At 50.7% G+C, this 27,962-nt stretch overlaps 1 protein-coding gene across 2 annotated transcripts; it reads left to right on the top strand.

Moving 5' to 3' along the window:
• The first annotated feature begins 31 nt into the window (after window positions 1-31).
• On the top strand, window positions 32-27,393 carry PDE1B (phosphodiesterase 1B). 2 transcript variants are annotated; one of them, XM_081128785.1, is made up of 16 exons: window positions 32-206; window positions 294-416; window positions 16,371-16,484; window positions 17,429-17,611; window positions 17,750-17,816; window positions 18,407-18,523; window positions 21,190-21,330; window positions 21,719-21,819; window positions 21,917-22,042; window positions 22,157-22,258; window positions 23,262-23,382; window positions 23,702-23,783; window positions 24,127-24,235; window positions 24,724-24,854; window positions 25,360-25,479; window positions 26,013-27,393. In XM_081128785.1, exons 2-15 carry the CDS (start codon window positions 307-309, stop codon window positions 25,461-25,463), a joined length of 1,608 nt encoding a protein of 535 aa, XP_080984911.1. In that variant the 5' UTR covers window positions 32-206; window positions 294-306; the 3' UTR covers window positions 25,464-25,479; window positions 26,013-27,393. The 2 variants fall into 2 exon arrangements, with proteins under 2 accessions (XP_080984911.1, XP_080984912.1); XM_081128786.1 differs by lacking the exons at window positions 32-206; window positions 294-416 and adding an exon at window positions 11,785-12,060 and having other exon boundaries at window positions 26,013-27,373.
• The last annotated feature ends 569 nt before the right edge of the window (window positions 27,394-27,962 follow it).

Genomic DNA, 27,962 nt, shown 5'->3' with positions numbered 1-27,962 from the left:
GGGGCGGGGGCAGAGGGAGGGGGCCGGCCGGGGAGGCGGAGAGACGGAGGAGGCGGCTCCGGCAGCGCGCGGCGGCGGGGAGAGCTGGGCTGCCTGGGAGCCCAGAGCTCCGCCGGGCAGGGGAGAGGAGCGCCGCAGGAACCGCAGCTCCGCCGGCTTGGGCTGAGCCTAGCGACACCGGCCTGGCTGCTCCGAGCCAGCCGCAGGTGGGAAGGGGCTGGGATGGGGGCGAGGGTCTTCCGGTTAGGGGCTGAGGCTGAGCCGCGGTGCTGTCTCCTCCCCCTGTTCCACAGACGGAGGCTGAGCATGGAGCTGTCCCCTCGCAGCCCTCCCGAGATGCTGGAGTCGGACTGCCCGTCACCCCTGGAGCTGAAGTCAGCCCCCAGCAAGAAGATGTGGATTAAGCTTCGGTCGCTGTGAGTCCCCGGCCCGGAGTGGGGGGAAGGGATCTCTGGGAGCCTGGAAAAAGGGGGGGGGGGCTGGAGTCGGGCCGGTGGATTCTCTCCCGCACACATGTTGGCAGGTGCAAGGAAATAAGCTGCCCTGACATGAGTGGCCAGGCCACATGTGCAAGGCATGTGCGGAGCAAGCTGGCTGGTTAGAGCAGGCTTAGGAGCTGCAAAGCTAACGATGTGCCTGTGGACCCTCCGGTGACACACGCAGCGTGGAGAGGCGGCCCAGGATGTGCGGTGCAGTGTGGCAGGGCTGCAGACGGGCTGCATCCAGGAGGTGCCGGGCTGACTCACACGTATCCATGTGCAGGGTTGTGCAGATGTGAGACACATCACATGTGTGTGCATGAGTGTCTGTGGGTCACAGAGATGTTTGTAGAATGATTGCACACAGCTGCAGATGTAGTACATGGGGATACTCGTGCCAACCTGTGGGTCATATAGACCTCTACTGGGATTGGTGGTTTCTGCCTCCTGCGTCCTATATGGGATGGGGGTGGGGGAGCTCCATACCTGAGCTGCTCATCTCTCTTGGGGCCTGGAACCCCACTCTGCTTATTAATGATGGGGAACCCTCCTGGGATCTGGAGAAGTGGTGGAACCCCTACCAGGGGTAGAGCCTCTACCTGGGATCTGGGTGGTGAAGAATGACTGACAGGGGCAAGGCTTTTTGTTGCTATAGGGTTTCCCAAGGATCTCCAAGCACATTTAGGCATCTTTTCTTATTGTTGCAGGATGAGGGCATGTGGAGAGGAATAAATGAGGAATAAATGAGGAAAAGTCCCAAGGGAGGAAAGGAACTTTTCTTCCTGCTCCTCAGAGAGAGAGAGGATCTGGTCAGATACAAGCCACGCACCATGTTTATCTCCCAGTCAGCTGTGAGTGGGTAACCTCCGCAGTCTGTTGATTCTTAAGCAGAGAACAAGGGAAGGTGCTCCTCTCCCTAATATGACTCCTCATGGACCCAGGAAAGGCTGTAGATAGATGTTTAATGAGGAATTCAGGACACATAGCCCCTAAACCCAGTTCCTTCCCAGTATCCAATAGTGAACACTGAAGCTTTCCATTTCTGGGCTCTGGCAGAGAGAGAGAGAGATGGGGTAGGAGATGGATAGATGCTTATGATTGTGTTGTTTTTGAAACACTTCAACTGCGGCAATAAGACGATGCCTTTTTACTGGGTGGCGGGTCTGATTTATATACTAGCTGCTTAGAGAGGCCTGAGGGAGAACTGAGGCAGAGTGGCAACAAGGCTTGGAATCCAAATGTGCTTTGCAGTTCACCCCCTTTGCTGCCTCCAGCCAATGCAGTTTGTGGGCTCTCTGAAGCGGAGCCTTGGAATGAGTTCTGGGATGAAGAAATGGAAAACTGGATTGAATTGATTTTTATTGGGAGGAGCACTGGTTGATTCTTGAGAGAAAACTGATGCGTTGTTAATAGTAACTAAGCTGGGAAGAGGGACAGGTAAGGAAGTAGGTGAAAGGCAAAGAAGGAGCTTCAGGATCTATAAATGGGAGAATTCGAGGTGTCCTAGGATGACTCCCCCATAGCTCTAGTGGTCATCATATTTTTCCCCTGCCTCTGTTCCAGGTAACAGGTCCTGCAAAACAGCAGGTTTTCCCTGTTTTATTATCTCCCACACCTTTTGAACCAAAAGTCTTTCCTGGAAGCAAATTGCTATTTCTTCTTTTGATGTGAGAAGCTCCCAATGGTAAGAGAAGAGCCTCTTCAGAGGAGGAATTGAAACCTGGGGAAAGAAGGGAGCAGAGGCAGCTTCCCTACAATGTGTGTTAGTTGGTGTGTCCTTACAGGAGATGCCAGAAAAGTACCATCTCCTCATTATTAATCACCAAGATAGATTCCCAATCTCACTTTCTCAAAGCAGAGAAAGATCTTGGTATCAAGGGAGATCCCAAGTTGATGGTTGACTGGATTTGGCCCTGTTTGAATATTGGGGAGGCCTTGCCGAGCAGATGAAGGGAAATAAAAGGACTTAGGACTTTTGCTGGGTAGGAGAGAGACACTCTACTCTCAGGGTTGAGTGGTTTCTGAAGAGTTGAACATAAAAGGCATTCTCTCTTTTGAGTGGAAATAGAACACTCCTTCCCCCAACCCTAGTCACCACCTGTTCCCAAATAGGCTTGAATAGGAAGGGGTTGTCTAGTCTGAAAATGAGAGGGGGTGAACATAATTATCTCAGGTCTGGGTACTGAATAGAAATGAAGGCAAATGCAGTATATATGTATTTATAAATATATAAAGGCATTGATTCCCCTACTCAACATATCCTATAACCATCACGCTCCCTGCCCTCCCCCCCCCATACTCTTTTAATTTCTAATCTAGGACATCTAGACTCTCTTCAGGGAGGCTAGGCCTGGTGTTTTTGCCTCTGGTTAAAAAGTTGTATAATATAATTGTGCAGGGTGATTTCTTTTAGGGAAGGACATCCAGGAATTCTGTTTCCCTCACTAGCACCCTGCCAAAGATAAATTCAGAATCTGGAGCATATGAGCTAGAAAGTCCCTAACTGTGGGGTTTCATCTCTACATAGCAGGAAAATTTTCCTAACTAAGCAGACTCAAGCTGAGACATGAGAGAGGCTGGGACAGGCAATCTGGAGATAATGGGCTGACCAGGATGATTTTTAGCACCTCTCACCCTCAGATGAAGGATTTGACTTCTCTGACTGAGACCAGAGAGCTTTCAGGAGTGTGTGTGTGTGTGTGTGTGTGTGTGTGTGTGTGTGTGTGGGTAGGAGTCGAAGGGAATTTCTGTGTCTTTTGGGAATCAAGAAAAACTATGAGCAGAGATTAGTTAGCTATCCTTAGCTCATTCATTCATTCAACAACTATTGTCTTCTGTGGGCCGTGTGATGTGCTGGATGCTGGGGATATAGTGCTGGACAAAATGAACACAGTCCCTGCTCCTGTGGAGCTTATAATTTGGTTCAACTCCATCAAGGGGAGTGGAGAGTGGGGGAAGCACCCTGTTCCTCATTTTGATACACCCACCCAAGTGCTAAAATTCTACCACTCTTGTTTCTGCTTAATCTTTTCCTTTGGGAGTTACACACAAAAACATATATATGAGTTATCTCTTATCTCTTTCCCAGGATAGTACAAGCATCACTCTCTTCTCTCTCCTCCAGTTTATCCTGGAATTTTACAGACAGAACTTTCCTTTCCTTTGGGATAGTATAGACACAATCTCTTTCCCTTCTGTCTTCACATGGTAGACACTCAGGACTCTCAAGGTCTAGTCTCAATGTCCTAAGCTGTGGTTCAAGGTCATTACAGCTGAGCTGGAGCAAAGACGCAGTTGGGAATTATTTTTGCCCATCTTAGTTTCATCAGAGTCTAGTGTGGTACCTGAAACATAATAGGAACTCAATAAATAAAAGAATGAACAAATGAACTAATGATTATGTGTATATGTCACAGAGCCCAGTTCTGACTCTGATTCTGCGGTGTGTGTGTTCTTGCGTTCAGAGTGGGGAGTAGGAAATGGAGAAAGGGAGATGCTGTCGTTTTCTGAGGAGGTGATATTTAAAAGGTGCAGGTTTGAGTACCTCAGTACAGAGCTTGGGACTGAAGGAGTTACAGAGAGGACACATAAACGACATTATTTGGATGTGTGAACAAGATGTATCAGAATGATTGTGAATGCCTCACGTGTTTACATATGTGTCTGTGTAAAGGTGGATGTATGTGCCGGAGACAGTTTGTGGAGTCAGAGCTCTACAATGATGTCTCTTTGTTTTTATGTTTATAAATGGCATATGTAATAATAAATATGTTGGGCAGGTATGCTGAATTTGGGCATGCTGCATACCTGAAATTGTTCTATGTATGAATGAGATGTATGAGTGTGTGTATGTGTGTAGGTAATGGGATAATATGTATGCGTGATCTTTTGTATGTCTTTTTGACATTCACATTTTTTGACAATCCTGGGGAGATCAAGTGGGCAGGAGGAGGAAGCTGAGGGGCTGGACTGGGTGTTTCACTGATTTATCCCACCTTTTGTTCTCATTTCATCTATGCCCCAGGAGTGATCTTCTGTGGCTCTTACCACTTTTGAAAACTGTGCTGCTGTCCTCCTTTCTGTGCACATGGCTGTGGAGCTGTTGTGAAAATTGCAGGGTAAACTGTGGCTCCCTGGACCTCTGGAGAAAAAGGAGCATCATTTTTCCTTGGCCTTGGCAGGATGGTTTTTAGTGCCTTCCTCCCCAGATCAGCCCTCCCTCCTTTATTTCTAATCATAGCCAAAGGGAATCTCTCCTCCTTGGGTTTATACCTCCATCGTCTATTAGATGGCTTCCATCTCTCTATTTCACCCATCAGCTTTGTCTTGATGAGGCATCTGGGTGGTAGAGGGTGGAAAATTCCTGCAGTAAGCTGAGGAGAGGTGCAAAGGGGAAAGCAAATTCAGACCAAAGGGAGAACTCCACAAACTTCTGATCAGAATTGGTGGCTGGAGGGAATCAGGGAGGCAGGGCGGTGGTCGTAGAAGATCATTGGGAATATCGGGATTCTAGAATTGGAGTTCATGTTTCCACTCTGCACGATCTTGAAGTCATATAGTCTCTCTGAATCTCAGTTCTTCGTTTTCTATCATCCATATGAAAGTGCCTTTTAAATGATTCAGCCTGGAGTTCTTTTAGCATGGGAGGGAGAGCTTGCTGTGCGAAGAGGCATCGGAATAAGAATGAATGGATGGCCATTGGCTTGGCTGTGGAGAAAATAAAGATTCAAGAGGCAGGAATATGAATTACTTAGTAGATTAAAGTCCCGGTGTCTGGGACATAATTTGGAAGAATCTGGTTGATGAATGGTTGTCTGGAACAGGTGAGGCAGGTGTCTGAGCTTAGGGAATAGAAAGCTGGGTAGGGCTGGAGAAGGGCTGTCCTAGAATGAGTGTGGGCCACTGAGGTCAAAAGAAAGAGAGGGCCTTACTCCATATCTCCCTTCCCAGTGGAAAAACTAGAAGTGGGTAGAGCAATTGCAGTTCCAAGATATGGTATGTGGGGGAGCCCAGGGCCTGCCACTGTTGAGTTCTGTGAGGAATTCCCCTCTGCCATTTATCCTCAGTCCCTGGCTATAGGCCTGGCTATGATATGACCAGGTACGCCGCAGTCTACTTTAGAGAATCTCTAACGCCCCTTAGAACCCAAATGTCACTCTGCCTGCTCAGGAGCCCCAGGAGGCCGGTTGGAAAGACTGAGAGGAGATTCCCACATTCAGAATTTCATTTATCACCTTTGCCAGGAGCAGGGTGAGGTAGGCTGGGGATGCTATTGGACTGGGGGCCAGGTGAGAGACTTGGAGGGGAGGAGAGAAGCCTGGATGTCCCTAGATCCTTTGCCCCTGCCTGCTACCCAGGGAATTCCCAAAGTCACTGAAGTGAGTGGTGCCTTCATCTTCTCGTCTTTGGGCCAACTCATCAGACTCCGAAGGAGGAGCCCAGAACCTTCCCTCTAGAGGGATCACCGAGGATTTGCTTTCCACTTCTCTGTGTCCTCTGTTTTCCTCGTCTTTGATTCTTCCTGCATCTTTTCCTCTGTCCCTTCCCTCCTTTGTTCACATCTTTCTCCTGTTCCTCTTCCTCTGCTGGGCTCCACTTCGGCTCTCTGGGCCCACTTCCTATCCCCTTTGACCTGCCCTCTCATGCTCACCTCCAGCGCCCCTACTCCTCCCTCACGTTGGCCAGAGTCAGAAACCCCCCGGGGCTCCGGCTCCCTGACGGTGCTGGGTGAGTTCCCTGCGGGCATCCCTTGGGGCCACCGTAGGAGTCCGGCTCCAACCCCTGTATCCTGCAAGGCCTTGCTTTTGCCTTCTCGGCGACCTCATCCTCCCAACGCCTCTGGGGAGGAAGCCAAGTTAATTGCCTTTGGATCTCAGGGGGCTGATTTTTCTCAGGGACGGAAGTGGAGTAGCTATTTTCCGACTCTCTTCAGGACAGCAGCAGAGAAAGAGGGATAACACCAGGGCAGCAGGTGGGGTGCAGGTGAGACCACTGGGCGACTGGAAGTTGTTAGTTCGTGAGATTGCCCCCTAAGGGAGGAAGACTTTATGGTCTGAGAGAAGTGGGAGAGAGTCCTGGGAATGCTGAGTGGGGCAAAGACAGGAACTGAGGGGGAAGAAAGGCGACCGAGAAGGGAAAAGGGGAAAACTGAGATGTTATCCACTCAGTGCAGGGAAGTCCCTAAGGCCAGTGCTCTTGCCCCTCTAGCACCCTCCATGGGTGCACAGGAGCTGAGGGGAGAGGAGAAGCTGCAGGACTGGGGTGGGGGGTGCAGGGCTAGGTGGGGGCTTTCTCTCCTTGTCTGGGAAGGAAGCATGAGGTTAGGCTTCTACTTCAGCATCCAGACCTGGCAGAAGTCCACTGGGGGAGTGGGAATGGGGTTTTGTGGAGAAGCAGGCTTGATGGGAGAATGGCCGGCGCATATCCAGGGGGAGGCCTGGTGGCATGCGCTGGGAGAAGATCTAGAAAGGGGGGGCTTCAGGTGGTGCTCTTGGATACAGCCAGGCTCCCAGGTCAGTTGATGCCACAGCTGCAATGAGTAGTCAGATTTGCAAGTAATTATGGTGGCTGCAGTGGAATGATTAGGCTGCCAGCTGGTGATGGCGCCATTTAGGCTGGGAAGGGAGCTTGGCTTCCTGGGGGCTTAGTGATTCTCTGGCAGGCAGGACCTGGGGGCTGGAGAGGCTTCTCCATTCATTCCTATTCCTTGGCTTCCTGGATCATAGGTTGATGCTCAACCACTGAGCTACGCCGGCTGGGCTCCTTGGCTTCCTCGCTCCCCTGCTGATCAGCTCCTGTGTATCTAACTTGGTACTATCTCCCTAGTTCTCTCCTCTATGCCCACCTTGTTTAGCAACTTCTTGGGGCCTGGACTGAGTGAACACACATGCCAACAGCATTGCCAAGCTCCCTAAGCCCAGACTGTCTCTCTACCAAGCAGTAGCTTTAGAAATTCCAATCTGAAAGAAATACAATAAATCAAATTGTACCAGACTTACCCCCAAAGACTTCTCTGTCCTGCCTGTTCTCTTCCTTTCTGTTTTGTTTTGAAATGCCAAGAAAATTTGCTCTTGTTTTGATTGCAGCAAGATGGGTTAAAGATAGGTATGCAGGATAACTTCCTGGAAAGCTCAGAGGTTAGAATGTGACCTTTCTATGATAAAGAACAAATCCACTCTCCCTCTTTAAGAATCAGGTTAGGGATGATTTGGGGGAAGCACTGATGAACTTGAACCCAGGACGAATCTAGACCCAGGCATCCTACTTCCCTAGTGTCTCTAACGCAGGCACTGCACCTGAGAACCATAAAGTGTTACAGAGGAGGAAACTGGTGCCCACAGATAGTTGGTAAGGTGAGGGGCAGGGCTGGGACCAGACCCAAATTCCACTCATCCACAATTTAGTGCTGTTCCTGTCACACCTGCCGCCAGTCCCTTGCCAAGTTTCCAACTCACTTTCTCACCCCAGGCTGCCTTTAACATCTGTTAGGCCCCCTGGAAGCTGGGCATCTGCTGGCAACATCTGTTGGGATGTGGTTTGGAGGGCTGGTGGGGTGGCCCATGTGGAGGTGGTTAATGAGCAGAATTAAATAGGGCAGGGAGGGAGAAGAGGGGTGGACAACTGAACCAGACAAAGAGTTCTTCTGGACTGGGTCCTGGGAGCCTCCTCTCTAACTCGCTTTCCTCTGACTCTTGTGCCCACACCCCACACCTCCCAGTTCTTCCCTCTCTTAAGGGCTGAAGCCTGAGGGAGAAGAGACTCATTTGTGTTCTGGGCTGGGAGCAGGGATATTGGGTCCTTTTCAGTCTGGACCATGGCTCAAGCTGCTTAAATTAATCCCTTCCTCTTTTGACCTTAGCTGTGCTGGGCTGTGGCCAGAAACGCGTGTTAGAAAGAGCTTTTGGTAGGAGGCAGAGGAGGCCTCGCCTTCAGGCACAGGCAGGGGGTGAGCTGACTCCTTTCCCTCTTCTTCAGTCTTTCTCAGACTCTCTTCTACAGCACCTTTCGAATCTCCCTTCCTTCCCTCCCTGCCCCCTTAGTACCTCCTGCTCTTCTCCCTCGTCTCACTCCACTCACCTTGTTTCTTTCCCTCCCCACTAACCCTCAGTCTTCCACAGGCTCTGCCCCATTCTCCCCCAACCCTCCCTCCACCCAGCTCTTCTGGCCAGTGCCTAGAGACCTGCTGCCATGTCAACCTGAAGCCTGCCACTTCCCAGGATGGCACCCCAGCTCTGCCACTAGGGGGACTATTTTTATCTCTGGAGCCACCCCCGCCACTGTGCCCAGCCAGCTGCAAGAACTGGGGCTGCTTGGATAGCAGTGGGAAGCCAGGGGTGTAAGGGGGCACTAGTGCTTGGATAAGGTAGAGATCTGGTTGTTCTTGGCTTCTGGAGCTCCACACTCTGCATATTCCCCAGCTTCTGTTTCCACTGCCTCCTGACCCCTGTGGCATAAGGAGCCAGGGAGAAGTCCCACACATCTGGAGTGGTGGTAGCAGGCCTCTGGGGCCTGGGTACAGGAGTGGGCCTGGGGACTTTGTTCATGGAGGACTCTTAATAAACATTTGCTGAACTAATGAAATAAAGGATTGGACTAAATGATCTTTTGCATTCATGCATCACTTTATAGTTCCCAGAGTGCTCTTATATGGGCCATTTGATCCTTGTGAGAATTCTGTGAAGCTTGCCTTATTTACCCATTTTACAGGCAAGAAAGCTGGAGCTCAGAGTATCTTGCCCAAGGGCACACATAGTGATAAGTCTAGGCAAAAGGCTCCTGGTTTTATTTTATTTTATTATTTTATTTTATTTATTGTTATTGTTATTTTTTAAATCCTCACCTGAGGATATTTTTTCATTGCTTTTTCAGAGAGAGTGGGAGGGAGGGAGAGGGAGAGAGGAAGAGGGAGAGAGAGAGGGAGAGGGAAAGAAAGAGAGAGCAAGAGAGAAACATTGATGTGAGACAGGCACTTAGGTTGGTTGCCTTCTGCTCCCTCAGTCTGCAGGCTGATGCTCTAACCACTGAGCAAAACTGGCCAGGGCAGCTCCTGATTTTAATTTATGCCCTCTTTCTACTGGATTTAGATAATTTCCTTGGTTCTTACAATTTCTGAGATTTTGGAGCCTTGAGATCAGCCAGTTAATCCCTTTCCCAATAACCCCCACCCCCACCCTACCCCCATTCTTTTCCCTCTCCCCCACCCCTCCCTTCTTCTCTGACCAGTGGCAGTGTCTCCTCTCCTTTGTTCATCCCATCCCAACTCTATCCTTCAGTGCAGGTGGGGAAAGCTGGGGATGGGCCAGGAGGGAGGCATTATCATTGGGTTCTTTGCTATTTTAAAACTAAATTTAAGGACTGAAGGAAAATCCATGCTGGACTCTTTGCTGTAGTCATCACATCTATGCCCTGCCTACCACCTAGGGAACAGTTTTCTTAGCTTGGACACACGTAGCGTGTGGTATGTGTGGATATATGTGGGTGAGTGGATATGTGTGAATTTTTTTTCACCAGGATGGGATGGTGGTTTATTGATATCCTTCCTTATTAGGAAGAGTAATAATAATAATAATAATAAGCTGGGATGAGTGATTAATAATAATAATAATAATAAGCTGGGATGAGTGATATGTATATGGGGGTGTGGTGGTAAACAGTCATTTGTCAACCAGCTTTGGTTCTACTGGGCAAGAGAGTAGAGGGATGGATATCCTCTCCAAAGCCTTTTTAGTCTGAGAAATCTCTATCTTTCAGTAGGAGGGCTGAGGTTAGTGCCTACTTGGCTAGGGTAGCAGGGCCTGGGGTGAGCACCTGGAGTCAGGGGAGGTAGGGGAGCTGGCCTGGCTCGGTGTTTGTTGCTGTGCCCGGCTGTGTGCAGCTGCCCCCACTCCCACCTCCATCCCTATCCTTCCAAGCCAGCACGTCCACAGAATAGGCCAAATGGCCTGTCCCTTATCTCCTGGGTGGCAGTTCTGAGTCTCTGACTTTGGGTCTAGTCTTTTCTTTCTAAAAACACTAACCGGCTTGTGCGTGCGTGCATGTGTGTGTGTTGGGCACAGAGAGAATGAGATGAACGCAGAGAGTGTGGGTTTCAATTTTTCCAAACTCGGTAGCAGCCCTGCCTCATGGCTTCCAGGAGTTCGCTGGAAAACAACTTGCAGATATTTAACCTCTGTTCCTCTTCTTTCTGGTGAAGCCCACTTTTACTTGTCCCGTTACTCAGTGGAGCTGAGAAACAGCAGGTTCCCAAACTTCATTTGTTTATAATCCTTCAAGGTTTTGGCACAGTGACAAGGTATTTTAATTTCTCCCTGCTTTTTGGGGGACGGAGAGGAAAAGACTTCCTGTCATAAAATCCTGGCTGTTTTCCCCTTTTCCTGTCACATTCATCCCCACTAGTCCCCTGTCCTCTTTCCCACATGACCCCAGCCCCAGGCCCTAGGTTAAAGAAATTATAGTAGCGCAGAACTCTCTTCCCTGGGCGTGCTGGGCTTCACCCCCGGCTCTCCTCATTAGCCCCGCCCAGCCCCTCAGCTGACCAATCACAGCCCCAGTGCCCTTGTGTTGGTGATGTCATCTCTGAGCCAATCCCGCGGCGGGCTGGGGCCGCGCGCTCGTCCACCCGTCGGTTCACTGGGAGGCCAGGTTCCCTTCCCCAACCTGAGCGGGAGCGAAGCCTGGGGGGGGGGGGCAGTCTCCATGCCTCTTCTTGGCCCTCCGGTCACTTCTATTCTCCCTCTCCAGTTAATTCGATTATCCCCAAACCCCCGTTTTGCAGATGAGAAAACTGGGGCCGGGAGTGTTAATGGAACTCTCACGATCTCTTGGTTTCTGTGAGCAAGTCCTCCTGATTTTCATTCACGCGTGGGGGTGGGGTGGGGAGAATAGGGGCTTCCCTCCTGGTTGAAAGGGTCGCTGGGTGAGGATCCCCTGATCCCTAGCTTCAACGAGCCCCTCCCCTGCAGTTTCTAATTCTCTTCCTGCCTTGCTTCCATTCTTTCCGGTGGGTTAAAGCTCTCGTTTTGAAAAGTGGCCACGGAAGAAGCCCTGGGAGGGAACTGAGTCTCGGCCCCTCTGGTGGGCTCGTGCAGAGCCTCTTCACCTCCCACTACAGACTTTCTCATTAGGACAGATTCAGGATGGTTCCCTGTCCTTGCACCCTTAAGCCTCCTACTAACCCCTTCTCCTCAAAGAGCCCCACCTCCTCAGAGCAGGAGGATGGCCTGTGCTATTTCTGTCCTTTCTGGGATTTTTCTGAGAACAGATTCTTGTTTTCAGTCTGATTCAGATGTGAAACTTTTCCCGAGGCCTCTCACCCAGTTGCTGTGGGCTGGGTCTCTGCCTCATCACTGACTTCTTCCTCCAGGCAGGCTCCTTCTGTTCCCCTCCCCAAAGTTCTCTCCGGTGGGTCACTCAATTCTGCTGAGACCTGGAGGAGGAAGTCAGGGGGCCAAGAGGGAGTCATTCCTCCCAGGGGCCCCAGGCCCTGGGGGCAGCATATTGATGCTCTGAAGTAGGAGACTTTGATTCCCATGGCAAATCCTGTTCCTGTGCAGAGGAGCCACCTCCAGGGCCCCATCCTCCGGTAGGTGGTAGGAGCCAAGGGTGAGGAAGGGGGAGGGGAGGAGAATGACAGGTTGCTGTGGTTCCACCAGTTGTAATTTGATGGAGGGGAGGGATTAAGACTTGACATTCCCCATGTGTTTTGTGTGTGTGTGTGTGTGTGTGTGTGTGTGTGTACTGCTCCACCTTTTACCCCATCGGTCTTGCCCTTCACCCATTCTCTTCATTGTCCATCTCCCCTTTTTATCACTTCTTGACTACAGCAGGTGACTTAGCAGAGTTTCCCTCCTTTCTCTGCTTCGTGACCCCCAGCATACTTAGGACCTTACGTTCCTCTGAAATCTCATCTGGTCTTAAGAACCCAAAAGGGAACAAAGATTCTTCTCACAACTCTCAGCCCCTTGACTTAAGGCTGTCCTGTGCTGAGCCCCCTACTTACAGTGGTCTTTTTGGGAATGTGGATTCTGACAGTAGTACAGGGGTATTTGGAAATCACCAGATCATCAGCCATATGATAATCCAAAGAAATGAACTGGTGGAGGCTGAGGAAGCTGAGCTCTTCTGGGGTTTGGGGGTTATTACTGCCCAGAACCTTCTTTTCCAGCTGGCAGTCAAGAGCTGGGAGACACTGGGGCCTTCCAAGGGTCAGGATCTGAGGCTTTTCCCATGGTGCAGGAACTGAGGGTAAAGGAGAAAGAAGTGGTGGTGGTGACACAGGGATAGGGGTGGAGGTGGAAGGAATGTTGGGGAAGCTTCCAGTTTTCCTTAGGTCTGGATGTGGACTGGACAGGGTTGAGCATTCTGTTTTGCAGGGAAAGGAACCCTTCCCTTCCAGATTCTCCAAAGACTGAATCAGAGGGATTGGATTAAAACTGATATAGGGGTGGGGAGTAGGATTTCTTGTAGAAGAATGGTGAGGTGAGGACTTTAGGTGTGCCAGGGGAGATCTTAACTCTGAAGGATTTTAGAAACAGAGAGGCTCCTGTCAGGCCATGTGGGGATTATATAACTTCAGGAAGGTGAAGTTCAGCACCTGGATCCTTCTAGCATCCTGAGTCCATGTTTCCCTCCTTGGACTCCCCATTTGTCAAATATATTCTTTAACCTCTCTTCTTCTCTCTCCTTGGTGGGGTCTGGATTGTGTTGGGTTCAGATTTCAACAGGAGCTATTAAAGAGCTCCTGGACAAGATCTAGAGGTGGAGGCAGGAGGAACTTGGAGGGAGGGGTGTATTGAAAGGCAGCCCACGATCTCAATCCTCTCCCCAGGCTCTCCATTACAGAGAAATCCTGGCTCAGCAATAGCAATTGTGAGCTCTGGCAGATAGCTCCTCACCTAATTAATCTGCCTTCTCTCCCATTTATTTATTTAATGAACATTTACTGAGCATGTATTGTGTGCTCTGCACACAGCAGCCAGGATAAACAAGTCATTGTCAGTATCATCAGGACACTTACAGTCTACTATGGGTCAATGGACGCCAACACTTCATGAAGGATGGATGACCGAGATTGATTGAAGAAGCTATGATGGAATTGGCTCCAGCCTCTCTCCATACTAATTAAATGATTGTGCTCCCTCTGCCCAACACCTTTGGTGTTTGGGGCACAGTTAAAGCTCCAGTAGTGTGAGTTGTAGGCTTGCCAACCTGACTGAGATTGACAAGTTGTGTGACCTTAAACAAGTCACTCAACCTTCCTCATCAGGTGATTGTGAGGCTCAAATGAGGTTTGTAATTTTAAAGGAGAGATTATGACCATTTTCACTCTCCCATTTCCTCTGTTAGGGTACTAACTAATTACTAGTCTCCATCTAAACTAGACTTACTCTTCTGGACTTGGGAGAAAGAAGGCAGGCACTGTTGGATTTGAAGGGAGTGAGCCATGAGCTGGGTAGGGCCAGCATAATGCTAGTCAGTTAATTCCGATTCAAACCAGATTTGCAAAGACCCATTGTATGTGCCAGGCTTTTGCATATATTATTTCATTTAATCCTCTTATTAACAGCCCTTCACAGGTGGTTTATTATCATCCTCACTATTTTACAGATGAAGGAATTGAGGCTCTAAAATAAAAGTTCTCAAACTTTAGTGTGCATGAGAATCATCTGGAATGTTTGTTAATTGCAGATTCCTGGACCATACCCTAAGATATTCTGATTCAATAGGTGTGTAGTGAGTGGGACCTAGAATCTAAAATTTTCACAAGTATCCCAGGTGGTTCTGATGCCAGTGGTCTATAGGCCACGTTTTGATAGGTGCTGATTAAGAATTAGTGACGTGCCCAAGGGCTCAGAGCCAGGAAGTGATAGGTTTGAATCCAGGATTGCTGCCTCCCAGACCTGAGCCTTGGTTTCTGCTTTGGAAATAGGGATAGCAATTCCTTCCCACCTCCCTCCTTCCCTCCCTCCAGGCTCATTGTGAGGAGAAAATGAGATAATGTAGGAGAAAGCTAAGAAATGTAGAGCTGGCAGCATTGTTAGCGATTATGCGAATACATGCAAATGAGCACCCGTGGGCTTGACTGTTCACTTTGGGAGCCTGTGCTCAGATGTGATTTGAGAGGCTGGTTGGGTTGAGGAAAAAACTTTGGCAGAGGGCATTTGGTTGTAAAAAGGGCTGACCAAAGTGGAAGATTAGGGCTAGTATGGGAATCTGGGGGGAGATGGGATATGAGGCCTTTATTTCTTCCTATGTTGTGTACCCCCAGATTCGAGGGCCCCAGGCCACAGGGACTAACCAGGAGGAGGAAGCCTGGCTTGAGCCTGGGCCCCAAAGGCAGAGTGTACCTCTGTTCTGTGATGGCTGCGGTGGCACTCTGGGAGATGCTGGCTCTGGCCCCCCTTTCTAGCTCTTTGGCTGTAAAGCCTTTTCTCTTGTCTAGCCTCTATTCCTTCTATCTACTGAAGCCCCGGCTGGGTCTGAGCTTTACTGAACTCAGCCTCTTTAAACCCACTGTTTGCACATGGAGGGGGTGCAGTAGAAAGGTGAGAAGTGGGATTTGAAGACAGCCCACTGAGGAGGCGCAGTATTGTCCTCCCATTTCCCCCCTTTCCCTTCTGCCCCATGTGCATTCAGGCATGTCTTCAGCCAGGACTGCTCGTCCCTGAGGTGAGAGTTGGCCCGTGATGCTTCCTGGGGCTGGCTGTTTTGGCAGCCCTCTTCTAAAGCTGCTGAGACCCCAGGATTCTAGAGCTGCCTCCGTTCAGGAATGCCATTGTTCCCCGCCTCCCCCACCATCTCTGGGAATTGATGCTAATTTCAGCGTCTGGTCCCTGACTCATTCTCTTCTGCTCCCTGACTCAGAGGGTGACCTTGGGTTTCTTTAGCCCCTCTCAGTGGGGAATGTGATGCCCACCATTTCACCCCCAATTAAGTGGGGCTGGGCAGGGCTAGGGAAGGAGCGAGAGGGGAATGTTTAATTGCTTCCTTTAAAATCACCGTCTAAAGTCAGAGAGCATTGTTTGCTTCATGACTGCCTGGGCTGTACCCACCAGACTTCTAAGAAGCCTCCCAGTTAATCACTGACCCCCAGAATTCAAGAGTGCAAACTGGGGCATTGTCTCTTCAGGCAACACATTCAGTAAGTGAGACCCCTGGCGCCACCCCCAGCACTCTTGCTCTGGGAAAGCTGCTGCAGGGCTGAGGTAGGGCATGGGTCACCCTTTGCCAGAGGTTCTCTCTGGTACCTGGCAGGCAGGGGTTAATCCTGCTTTGTCCTGGTTGATGGATTCTGGAATCAGAATCCATTAGCTCTGCCTGGGTGGAGTGAGGCCAGGCAAAAGCATTCAGATTGCTCTTTGTTCTGTGTCTTTGCCATCCCTGCCAGAGACAGAGGGGCGATGGACATGTACCTCCCTCTCCACCATGACCTAGAGACATAAGGAAAGAATCTTGAGTACTCTTTTGATTGCTGTTGATCCCAGAGCCTCTCTCATGGGGGAAATAAGCAGTTTCAGCTCCTGGTTATTCAGACTATGAAACAAACCACCCCCAAAACATCACCCCAGGGGCTTGTACCTTCCTAATTCTGCTGAGCCCCGGGCAGTCTGAACAAGAATGTTCAGGCAACACTGACTAAAGGGGAGTGTTAAGAGGTCAGAGGTGGATGGGGACAGGAGTCAGGAAAAGCCTGGGATTAAACCTGGGTGGTGGGGTGGTGGTGTAGGTAAATTTAATACAGGAAGTGGCAGTACCCTGAGATGAAAACCATTAGCTGCTATTAGTCTTACTGTTAGAATGATTAATGATTATGGAAGACGGAAGGTATCCTGCCCTCATGACAAGATAGCAGTGCCTAAGCAGGATGTCTGTGTCTCTCTCACCCCCTCCCAGGCTACGATGCATGGTGAAGCAGCTGGAGAATGGGGAGGTCAACATTGAGGAGCTGAAGAAAAACCTGGAGTACACAGCCTCCCTGCTGGAGGCCGTCTACATAGATGAGACTCGGTGAGAGTGGTGACAGTGGTGATGCTGGGCAGCAGGGAGAGATCTGCCCACAGAGGCGGAAGATACCAGACAGTCACAGTAACCCAGGCACTGGGAGTCAGATGGCAAGCCGCGATAGAGATGTGTGCCGGGGTCAGAGCAGGAAGGAAGAGTGAGAAGGGCAGAGAGGAAGAGCTCTAGGTAGAAATATCAGCAGACATAGAGGCAGAGGAACAGGCAGAGTTGTAGAGACAGAGGCAAACACAGGTGTCAAGGAGAGAAGGCTGTTAGCTTAAAGCTCATCTAGTCCCAGCCTTCTCAGAGTGGAATGCCCCCTGTCGCAGACCTGCACGCCCAGTGTGGCAGTCACTGGTTTCATGTGGCTACTGGGGCTTGAAATGTGGCAACTGTGAATTGAGATGTGTGTGTATTTGTAAAATACATGCTGGATTTCCAAACAAGAATGCAAAATATCTCATCAATTATATATATATATATAAATTAATTAAAAATACATTTTATATTAATTCCACATTGAAATGATAATATTTGGGGTATATTAGGTTAAAGAAAATTTATCTTTAAAGTGAATTTCACCTGTTTCTTTTTATCTTTTTAAAGTGGCTACTGGAAAATTTCAAGTTACTTATATGTGTCTTGCATTTTATTTCTGCTGGACAGAGCTGCTGGCCTTTAGCATCCCTGTCAGCTGGTATTCCAACGTCTGCTTGAACACTTTCAGAGTTGGGATGCTCGCTAGCTCATATAGTGAACTGTTTTATGATTGGGGACATGAGATAGAGAAACAAATAAAAAGACATAGCGAGAGAAAGGCTCGGGAGGGTCAGAGCAGGGAGAGAGCCGGCCTGAGAGTTACTGAAGTGTGGGGTGTGGCTGGGCCCAGGGTCTGTAGGTTGTGGAAGCATTTCCTGTCTTTCCTCTGTGCCGCCCCTCTGGGGCCTCAGGCAAATCTTGGACACAGAGGATGAGCTTCAGGAGCTTAGGTCAGACGCTGTGCCTTCGGAGGTGCGGGACTGGCTGGCCTCCACCTTCACCCAGCAGACCCGGGCCAAAGGCCGCCGGGCAGAGGAGAAGCCCAAGTTCCGCAGCATCGTGCACGCCGTGCAGGCTGGCATCTTCGTGGAACGGTGAGGCGCGCCTCCCTCTGCCCTAGTCCTGTCCCCCCTTCCCAGTCCCCCTGGTCTCCCAGGCCTCACCTGTTCACCTGATCAGACCCCACTCTGCAGACCGTCATACCTCAGCCTCTTTTCGTTATTTTCCCTTAGGATGTTCCGGAGAACGTACACCTCTGTGGGTCCCACCTATTCCACTGCTGTCCTCAACTGTCTCAAGGTGATCCCCGGGTTTGCGGGAAAGAGGAAAAGATTGGGGAGGGGGAGGAGGAAATAGTCATTGGGACTTCCAGACTCTGTATGGGGTGATTTTTGCCTTCCCTTTTAACCGTTGATCCTCAAAACAACTTTTGCCCACTCCAGAAGCAAACTCCTGCCTTTTTTTCTGTGCAATACCGAGTGATATCTGGGAAGAAAGAAGTCCATTTGACCACCTCTTTGAGACAGGTTTCTTTTTTTAAAAAATATGTTTTTATTGATTTCAGAGAGAGGAAGGGAGAGGGAGAGAGAGAGAGACATCAAATGATGAGAGAGTTGTCATTGATCAGCTGCCTCCTGCACGCCCCCGACTGGGGATCGAGCCCACAACCCAGGCATGTGCCCTGACCAGGAATCGAACGGCGATCTCCTGGATCTTAGATCAATGCTCAACCACTGAACCACCCCCTGCCAGGCCACCACCTTTTGTTTACCTGCTTCCCAAGACCCTGTAATCATCCGGAAGTGCTCCTGGAAGTCTAACTGCAATCCTTGCTGCTGCTGGGATGCTCCCCTGGGAGCCTCCCTGCCTAGTCCATTGTTTCTTCACAGAACCTGGACCTCTGGTGCTTTGATGTCTTTTCCTTGAACCGGGCAGCGGATGACCACGCTCTGAGGACCATTGTTTTTGAGTTGCTGACTCGGCATAACCTCATCAGCCGCTTTAAGGTTGGGTAGCATCCTATTCCTGCCTTTGGGTATGATTCTCCACTCCCATCACTCCTGTTCTAGAAGATTCCCAACAAGTAGATTCCACAGGCTCCCTCACTTAGTCTCATCGTCAGGGGAGTCTCCTCATGCCCCCAGTCTAGCCTTTCTTGCATGTGTTGCAGTCCCAGCCTCTGATCTTTTTGTTTTGTTTATTTTTGTTTAAAATATTACAGATGTCCCTTTTTCTCCCCAATGACCCATTCCACCCTGTCCGGCTCCCCTCCCTAGTCTCTCTCCCTACCACTGTCCATGTCCTTGGGTTGTGCATATATGCATATAAGTTCTTTGGTTAATCTCTCTCCCTCCACCCATCCGCCCTCCTCTGTCCCTCTGACATTTGTCAGTCTGATCCATGCTTTCATGTCATTGATTCAATTCTGTTCATCAGTTTATTAAGTTCTTTAGATTCCACATATAAGTGAGATCATGTGATGTTTGTCTTTCCCTGCCTGGCTTATTTCTCTTAGCATAATATTCTCCAGGTCCTTCCATACTGTCCCAAATGGTACGAGATCCTTCTTCTTTATAGCTGCATAGTATTCCATGGTGTAAATGTCCCACAGCTTTTTTATCCACTCATCTACTGATGGGCACTTGGGCTGTTTCCAGATTTTAGCTTATTTTGCTTCCTGAACTAAGATTCTAGGTCTGCAACTGTCTAGCCCAGGATTCTGTTCTCTCCCCTCTTGCTTCCCTCTAATTTGACCTCTTCAGGCTGGCTTGACATTCACCTCCTCATTTCAGCTGTCCTGCCTCCTGTCTGTGGACACCTGAGGCCTAGAGTCCAGATGCTGTCAGTCCTTTGGGACTAGAGTCTCCATGTGCTTGGGGGGAAGGGGAGGGAATAAAATTGCACCCCCCCTTGCGCTAGTTTCTGTCCAAGGAATTTTATGGAGAGGATCAGCTGTTGGCAGTGCTGGGTAGGACTGAATGAGGGGAGGGAGGGTGTGTGAACTCCATTTGCTCTTCAGGTTGGCTGGCCAGGAAGAATATAGGATTGAAGTCCTCTCCAGATCCTGTGCCAGGAGGGAATGTCTTGGGAATAGAGGATGGAAAAAACCATTTCCCCGTGGAAAAACCACGGTTGGAAGTAGAGGGTGAGGGAGCTTGAAGAATTGAAGTGGGGACTTGGGCCGGAGTGGGCAGTGGATGTTGGAGCTGAGGAAACCATGTGTTCTGAGTGGTCCATGGTGGGGGTGGGTCAGAGGAGTCCAGTTAGAGGGGCCCCTCCCAGAGGGCTTTGGAAGGTCACCCGCCACCCTATGCCTCCATTTCTCTGTAACAGACCACTGGTGCATGTCAGCCTTTCCTCTGCCCTGACTCCTCCTTTTTCACCTCCCAAGAGGGCTTCCAGATCTTTCCTGAGGTGCTCAGTTGGGATTTTCTTCAGTGCCTTCCTGAGACCTGTTCTGCAGTTTTATTTTCTTCCCTTCAATCCTGCTCAGAGAACAGCAGGGTCCTCTTTTTCCTGATTTTTCACAGCTCATGTTTCTCCAAACTTGTTCTCAGATATACTCCAGACACCAGTTTTTCTTAAACTCTGCTTCCTTACCTGGAAGGACTGGTTTTGGGGTGACTCTAAGAGTAATTGCATCAAGTTAGGATTGGCCCAGCCCCATTCCGCCTTGCTCCAAGACAGAGAGAGGGGGTTGCTTATTGCTTTAGTGTTCATTCAAAGTAGAGCCCCCAGTTGGAGTCATCCTTCTTAAGCTCCACATCCCCTTCCAGGGCACTCAGCCCCTCCCTGCTCTCCCTTCCCTTCCCTTTCCTCCCCTCCCCCCCAAGGGACGCTATAGCAACGCAAAAGCAAGGGCAGTTGTCATGGAAACAGTCCTTTAAAATTCCCTGAATTTGGGGCACAGCCCTCCAGGGGTGGGGGTGGGGGACATTACGGTCTGATTGATGAGTGGCACATCTGTGTCTCATCACTACCGCTCATCTCTACAGAAACTTCCCCAGGTCCTGACCCTCCCTCTCCTCCCAGCCTCAGGAGATCACCAGCCCTGCCCTCTAGGAGCCTTGAGCCTTTAAATGAGGCAGACATACCCCAAAGGCATATGCCGGACAGAGACAGAATTGACAGAAGTGGGAGCATCTGAGTGTATGGGAGTATCTAAGTGTGTGTGGGGGGGTTGCTTTTCAGAGGAGCGGTGATCCACCTCCGGCTGGAAGGGTCCTCTCCACATCGTGTTATCCTTTCTCCTCCTCCTGAGCCCTTTTCCATGGTATTGGATTGGATTGGGGTGGGGTGGTTGAAAGGTAGGAGGGAAATCTTTCCTTTTTTAAAAAATCTCCAGGGAAATAATAATAATTATAGCTACTCTTCAGAGAGCACTTACTAAATGCTTTGTACTTATTTCATTAAATTCAAGGTAGGAGGTGGTATCTTCTTTCTGCAATTAAGTATCTGAGGCACAGGGAGGCACGTGACTTGCCCAAGGTCGCACAGCCAGCAGGTGGTAGAGCCAGGATGTGAGCCTAGGTTCACCAGACTGCTGAGCCAGTGCTCTCTCCCTGTGCCATGCTGCCTTCTAAAGAAAAACGGCATTGCTGACCTCAGGCCTGGGCCCCCTGCCATTCCTGCAGATCCTCCACGTATCTCCGTTTCCTCCCTCCTACTGCAGATTCCCACTGTGTTTTTGATGACTTTACTGGATGCTTTGGAGACAGGCTATGGGAAGTACAAGAACCCTTACCACAACCAGATCCACGCAGCTGATGTTACCCAGACAGTCCACTGCTTTTTGCTTCGCACAGGGATGGTGGTAGGTGCCCTGGAGGTCACTCTTCTGTGACTCAGGGTTTTGTGGCTCCATAGCTGGGATGGCTAGACTGTACTCCCATTTCCCTTCTTCTCTCTTTGGTTCCTCTCCTTCGGCATCCCACAGTCTTCAGAGTCAAACTGGACTTGCTCTACATAATTCGTGGGTGGACCATAATTTCACAGGATATGTGCTGGAATGCAGTGGGAATGTTGCAGATTGAGATGGAGGAGGGTCCTTGGCCATTCCAGAGCTGAGAAATCTGGCTGCATTAGCCCAAGAACTGGCTTTGGAGAATGGGAGGGATGGTGTGAGTGGTCTAGCCTGTATGTGGAGGTCTTTGGCGTGACTGCACAGGGTTGGCCCCTCTCATCCTCTCTCTTTCTCCCAGCACTGCCTGTCAGAGATCGAGGTGTTGGCCATCATCTTTGCAGCAGCCATCCACGACTATGAGCACACAGGCACTACCAACAGCTTCCACATCCAGACCAAGTGAGGGCTGGGGTGTGGCAAGGCAGGGGGGGCCAAGTGGAGATTGCCAGAATTTCCACTTACAGAGGGCTGAACCCGATGACCTTTGGCTTTGCAGGTCAGAATGTGCCATCCTGTACAATGACCGCTCAGTGCTGGAGAATCACCACATCAGCTCTGTTTTCCGAATGATGCAGGACGACGAGATGAACATTTTCATCAACCTCACCAAGGATGAGTTTGTGTGAGCAGAAGCCGGGAGTGGGACCCCCATCATCTCAGCCCTCTCTTTCTACTTCCAGGACCTCCTGCCAACAGTGCTGTGGGGCTGATCACTTTTCTGGTTCTGTTCATTCAGAGAGTTGCGGGCCCTGGTCATTGAGATGGTATTGGCCACAGACATGTCCTGTCATTTCCAGCAAGTGAAGTCCATGAAGACAGCCTTGCAGCAGCTGGAGAGGTGGCATTTGGTGGGGTGTGGCCAGGGCTAGGCCAGAGTGAGGGGTGTGTGAATTGGGGGGCATATGCATGAGTGATTGGCGTGCCAAGTCTTTACCTGGATGTGGAAGCTTTCCTGGCTCCAGATAGCTGAGTGTATGTGTGTGTGTGTGTGTGTGTGTGTGAGTGTGACATGTGTGTGCAAATCACCCTGTGTTAATGTACAGCCCAGGCAGTTGGTGTACTGAGAGCACCTTGGGCTGGGAGTCTGCGATGGGCGTTTTCATCTCAGTTTGAGGACAGGCTTACTCTGGAATGCTGGGAAACTCATTCAACCCTTCTGGACTCATTCCCTTATTTGTGAAATGTGAAAATATATGCCTCCCTCAACAGCTTGTTACCAGTTTCTACTCTAAGAAGGCTATTGAGAGAGTCATATGAGGTTAAAGACAAAAACACAGAACAAAGGCCATAATTACATCTGATGTTGCTTAGAAGTGGGAGTATGTAAATGTGTGGGAGTATCTAAATGTGTGTAAGAGAGAACAGACTGTGTGTGTGTCCTGAGGTGTGTGTCAGTTTGTCTGTGTGGGGGAGAATGTGCAGTGTCAGACCATATCGTTGTTGGAAAATAATAAAATAGTAATAATAATAATTATAGATAACATCTACTGAGCACTTACTACGTGCCAGACACTCTTCTAAATACTCCTATGTTGTATGTCATTTAGTTCTCAGGACAGTTCTATGTGGTAGATTCTATTATTTCTACTAAGGATTAAGGAAAATGAAATATGACAAATTTAAGTAACTTCCTCTGTGTTGAACAACTAGTGTGTAATAAGTGTAGTGGGGATTGAACCCAGACCTCTGATTCTAAGAGCCTGGGCTGCTTGCTATGTGTGTGTATGTATCCTCAGAGGGTGTTTGAAGTTACCTGAGAGGACCTGAGAGAGGGCATGTGATGGGAAGTTAGGAATGGTTCAGGCTTCCTTTTCCTTGCTCTTGCCATCTGCCTCGACCAGGATTGACAAGTCCAAGGCCCTGTCTCTACTGCTCCATGCTGCAGACATCAGCCACCCAACCAAGCAGTGGTCAGTTCACAGCCGCTGGACCAAGGCTCTCATGGAAGAATTCTTCCGCCAGGTAGCATGGCATCTTTGCCCACCCCTGCCCAGGGGCCTTCTCTCCCTTGGTTTTCCATGTTTTCCACACTCCTACTCCAGATCTTCATTCAGCAACCTGCAGCTTCTGACTTGACCCCAAACCCGTGGGATAAAATGTCATCATCCTAAAAGCTGAACAATGGTTGATGACAGGTGCATCCCATTTGCATATCACTGATTTCCAGGTCACAGGCACAGAAATTCCTCTTTTCCCACAACAAACCCCTACCACCCCAGCTTCACCCTGGATCTGGTAGTCTGAGGTATCCTCTCCAGCTTTTCCCTGTCTTCTTCCCCAGGGTGACAAGGAGGCAGAGCTGGGTCTGCCCTTTTCCCCGCTGTGTGACCGTACTTCCACTCTCGTGGCACAGTCCCAGATTGGTGAGTATCCTTTCCGGCAGGGAGAGAGGATTATGAAGGGGAAAGAATGCTGTCCGGGCCTGGGCCAGGACTGCCCCAAGCAGCCAGCCCTCAAAACCAGTATTCCTATAGAGGCAAGCCTGCCGTCTAGGGCATGGGGTCCTGGGTGGAAGGCCAGGGGGTGTGATGGCGGGGAGAAGTTCTCTGGGGTCACAAAGACATCATCTCAAAGGCTGCCCCCATTGGGAACCTTTTAGCCTCAGGCTACTTTTACACTTAGAGAAGGGTCACAGCCATACCAGCCACATCCGCTGCCCAGCCCTCCAGGTGAGTCATCTTCATGGTGCTGTTCTCTTCACTGCAGGTTTCATCGACTTCATTGTGGAGCCCACATTCTCTGTGCTGACTGATGTGGCTGAGAAGAGTGTCCAGCCCCTGGTGGATGAAGACTCCAAGTCTAAAAGCCAGCCCAGGTGAGGATGACGGGAGCCGGGGCTCCAGGTTCTGGGCGAGGGAAGTTGGACGCACAGAGGGCCGACTCGCAGGGAGGAGGCACAACCATGGCAGGGGCGGTGGAGGAGACCGCCCTGAACGCGGGAGCCGCTCTGCTGTGTCACACACAGGGCAGGAGGATGGGGGCGTGGGACCAGAAGTGTGTGCTGCACCTGTGTTCCCTTCCCCCATATTTTTGTCTCTTCCATTAGCTCTGTCTTTATTGCCTTTCTGCTAATCTTGTTTTTATTTTCCTTCTAGTAAGAGGGAAAGTGTGGAGAGGGAGGGGTGAAATCTGGGAGCAGGAGGTCAGGGACTTGGTGGGTACCTAGCAGAGGGAAAAGGAGAGGAGGAAGAGGCTCCCTAGGCCGCCTCCTGGCCTTCTACCCCCTCCACACTGAGGGACTGAAGGCTGCTCTGGAGTGGGCTGGGTCTCACCTCTGAAGTTGTGGGGGGACCCTGCTTCTAGCTTCCAGTGGCGCCAGCCTTCTCTGGATGTGGAAGTTGGAGACCCCAACCCTGATGTGATCAGCTTCCGCTCCACCTGGACCAAATACATTCAGGAGAACAAGCAGAAATGGAAGGAACAGGCAGCAAGTGGTGGGTACCACTGTGGGGGATGAAGCTGGGGGAAGACAGTGGCTAAAGGAGTAGTAGCAGGTCCATTTTCCTTAAGCCCCTGGAGCAGCCCTTTGACTCCTAGGGTTGGGAATGGAGCTGATCAGATTAAAGTTAGATCGCAGGAAAGACTGACCAGCTAGCTAATTGGCCTCGACTGTTCTAGAATGAGGACTGGAGAGAGGACAGGGACAGCCATATTCCACAACCCAAGGGGCCCTGTGCACACTGTGGTCTGTGAATGGTGCCCCTGGAGATTTGAGCCACCTGGTGGCCCTGGCTGGGAAGGCCCTTCCTTTAGATGGGAGTTGAGGGTTGTAATCAGCGAGGCTGGAGAGGCTCTCCCCAAGTGGGCAGATGTTGACTGTAGCTCAGCTTGAAGGCAGGAGGATGCAAGAGAATCCTTTACTTTTCTCCACATACTCCTTGGGTTCTGGGGAAAACTATTTCTTGGTCTGGTCCCAGCTTCCTTCATGCCCCTCTGCAGGCATCACCAACCAGATGTCCATTGACGAGCTGTCCCCCTGTGAGGAGGAAGCCCCACCCTCCCCTGCCGAAGATGAACACAACCAGAATGGGAATCTGGACTAGCCTGGGGCTGGCCCAGGTGAGCCTGTCACGGTGGAGCGGGGAGGTCTTGATGTTGGGCAGGGAGTAGGGAGAGCTGGGTGTCCAACACGGCATTTTGAAGAGTTGTCCCTGGGGTTCAGTGGATGTGATGTTCTCCCTCCCTCCTTCCAGGCAGGAAAGTGGAGGAAGTGAACACATAGAATTGAGTCAGGGCATGAGTGGGAAGCAAGGAAACCCTTCCAGTTCTTCTGTCCCAGTCCCTGCAGTCGGAAAGCAGGCAGCTCTTCAGGGCAGGGTGCGGCCTGAGCAAGGCTACAGCCATCCTGTGTAGCACCTTCGTGAGGGTTCGGGAAAAGGAACCAGCCCAGGGCACAAGGCTCTGTGAGGTCAGTTGGCATGACCTCAGCTGCAGCTCCTGCGCACACCTTGGCTGGGTACCCTTCTGCAGGGTATTCTTTACACAACTATATGTGGAACTGAGTGGGGATCTGGGTGGGACTTGGAGAAGGCAAGTGAGGCTGGAGATAAAGGCAAAGATCCGAGCACTAAGACTTCTCCTTCTTTCCTCAGGTCCTCATTGAGTCCCAAGTGTTCGATGTCATCAGCACCATCCATCGGGACTGGCTCCCCCAACTGCTCCAAGGGAGCAGGGAGGTCGAGAAACAGACAACCCACCCAAAGGCCAAATGCCAAGATTGTGGGGTTGGGGGAAGGGCCCCTCCCCACCGGACACCCATTGGGCTGCACTTTAATCTCCCGGCAGCAAGACTGGGGAACTTCAGGCTCCGAATGGTCACTGTGGCCATCCCCCTGCCTCTGGACTCCCCGCCATGGCCAGATGGCTGTCTGGGAAAGGGGAGCTTCCTGCAGGCTTCCCAGGGCCTGGGGGGAGGGTCAGAGATGCCAGCCCCCTGAGCCCTCCCCTACCCTTTTAGACTCCAAGTTTCTAAGCAATACATTTTGGGGGTTCCCTCAGCCCCCACCCCAGATCTTAGCTGGAAGGTCTGGGTCCCCCTTTTCCTCCCCTGAGAGGGGCTGGAATAGGTTAGAAAGCTGGGGGGTTTCAGAGCCCTATGTATGGGGAGGGGAGTGGGCTCCTTCAGGGCATGATATCTTTCTAGGGCCTGGGAATGGGGGGACAGCCTCTTTATCCCAGATCTGCATTGCTTCAGCCACATCCCCAGCTCGACCCCTTGCAGTCTTCCCTCTCTCCCATTCTGTAATGGTAACTGGAGGACTAGGGACTGAGGTTTTTCCTGGGGTCCTCAAGAGCTTGGGACTGGTCTGGACATGTCACCTGCCCTGGCTGATGCCTGAGCCCTTTGCCTACTTCCTTTCCCCTGGGGCTGGGCGGCTTCCATCCGACCAATGTCTGTAAAGTGCTTTGAGTCTTCCCAGCAAAGCACCTTTAGAATGCATCTTCTGGGCACAGGCAGGAGAGACTAGCTGGGTCATGGGGGGGTATAATCCAGTAATGCTGGGTTACCAACAGAGGATCCCTCCCCTCTTGCCCCTTCCAGCACTGGCCCAGCTGCAGGCACCAAGAGGCCTCCTCTGGACAAGTGGGCAGCGGTGGGTGGAAGGCAGGTGGGGAGGGGCTCAGGGCTGCTGCTGTCATGTCCTCTAAAGAGAGCCCACCAAGGCCCTGCCCCTTCCTCTCCTCAGGCTCCTCTTGCCCCACCTTGTCCCAGGAAAGGCCCAAGTCCAGGTGACTGTCCTCCTCCTTTCTTGTAAATACCAACCATGCATTTGTACAGTGGTCCGTCTGTTTGTGTGAAGTCCATATCCATGGTCTGTCTCTTAGACCTGCCACCTTGCCACCTGTCCCTCCTACCCCACCTGGAGTGGGGCAGAGACGCATGTGACTCACCCCTGCCCTTGGCCTCCCAGAACCCTCTATAGTCAGAGATCAATAAAGGAGGGAGACCAGGCGTGGCTGTGTTTGGTGTTCATTGGGTGGAAGTCCACTGAGTATCTTCACATACACTCTCTTTTAAGCTTGATAAAGCCCCAGTGTGGTCGGTGCTCTCCCTGTTATAGATATAGGGGGCAAGCTGAGGCCCAGAGAGCTGAGGTCTTGCCTGAGGACACCAGTAGGGAGGGCAGAAGTGTAAGGGGGACCTTATACTTCGGAGGTTCTTTTCTCTCCATCAAACTGCTTAAGTAGGAGGGGCAAATTTTGCCTTCCTTTCTCCCCTCTCCCCCCCACTACCTGGAAAAACTGAAAGTAGGGGGCAGAAGAGGCCTGGCTATGGGGTCTGAGGAAGTTTCTTCACCTATGCTTAGCTTTTGTCTTTTTCCTGGCCCCTTGGTGTCTAGGACAAGGAGAGGTAACCTTCCCAGTTCCCAGAAAGGGTCTCTTATTGTTTTTTCAGTACATCTTTGCTAATGGGTTGGAACAGGGGTGGTGTTCTCTTCACAGATGGAGGAGGAAACACATCCTGAAGTTTGGGAGGCAAGGAGGCATTCACACAACACAACACCCAGTCTTTCCCATGGGCCCTGCCAGGCTGCAGTTCT

Source organism: Miniopterus schreibersii, assembly GCF_964146895.1.
Source record: "Miniopterus schreibersii genome assembly, chromosome: 2".
NCBI classification, from domain to species: domain Eukaryota; kingdom Metazoa; phylum Chordata; class Mammalia; order Chiroptera; family Miniopteridae; genus Miniopterus; species Miniopterus schreibersii.
Note: the sequence above shows the minus strand (reverse complement) of the source record. Positions and strands in the feature narration are given on the sequence as shown.

Coding starts and splice junctions, on each gene's coding strand:
- PDE1B (XM_081128785.1), top strand. CDS start 307: ATGGAGCTGTCCCCTCGCAGCCCTCCCGAGATGCTGGAGTCGGACTGC. Junction 16,485..17,428: donor GTCTACATAGATGAGACTCG/GTGAGAGTGGTG, acceptor CTGGGGCCTCAG/GCAAATCTTGGACACAGAGG. Junction 24,236..24,723: donor AAGTCTAAAAGCCAGCCCAG/GTGAGGATGACG, acceptor CCCTGCTTCTAG/CTTCCAGTGGCGCCAGCCTT.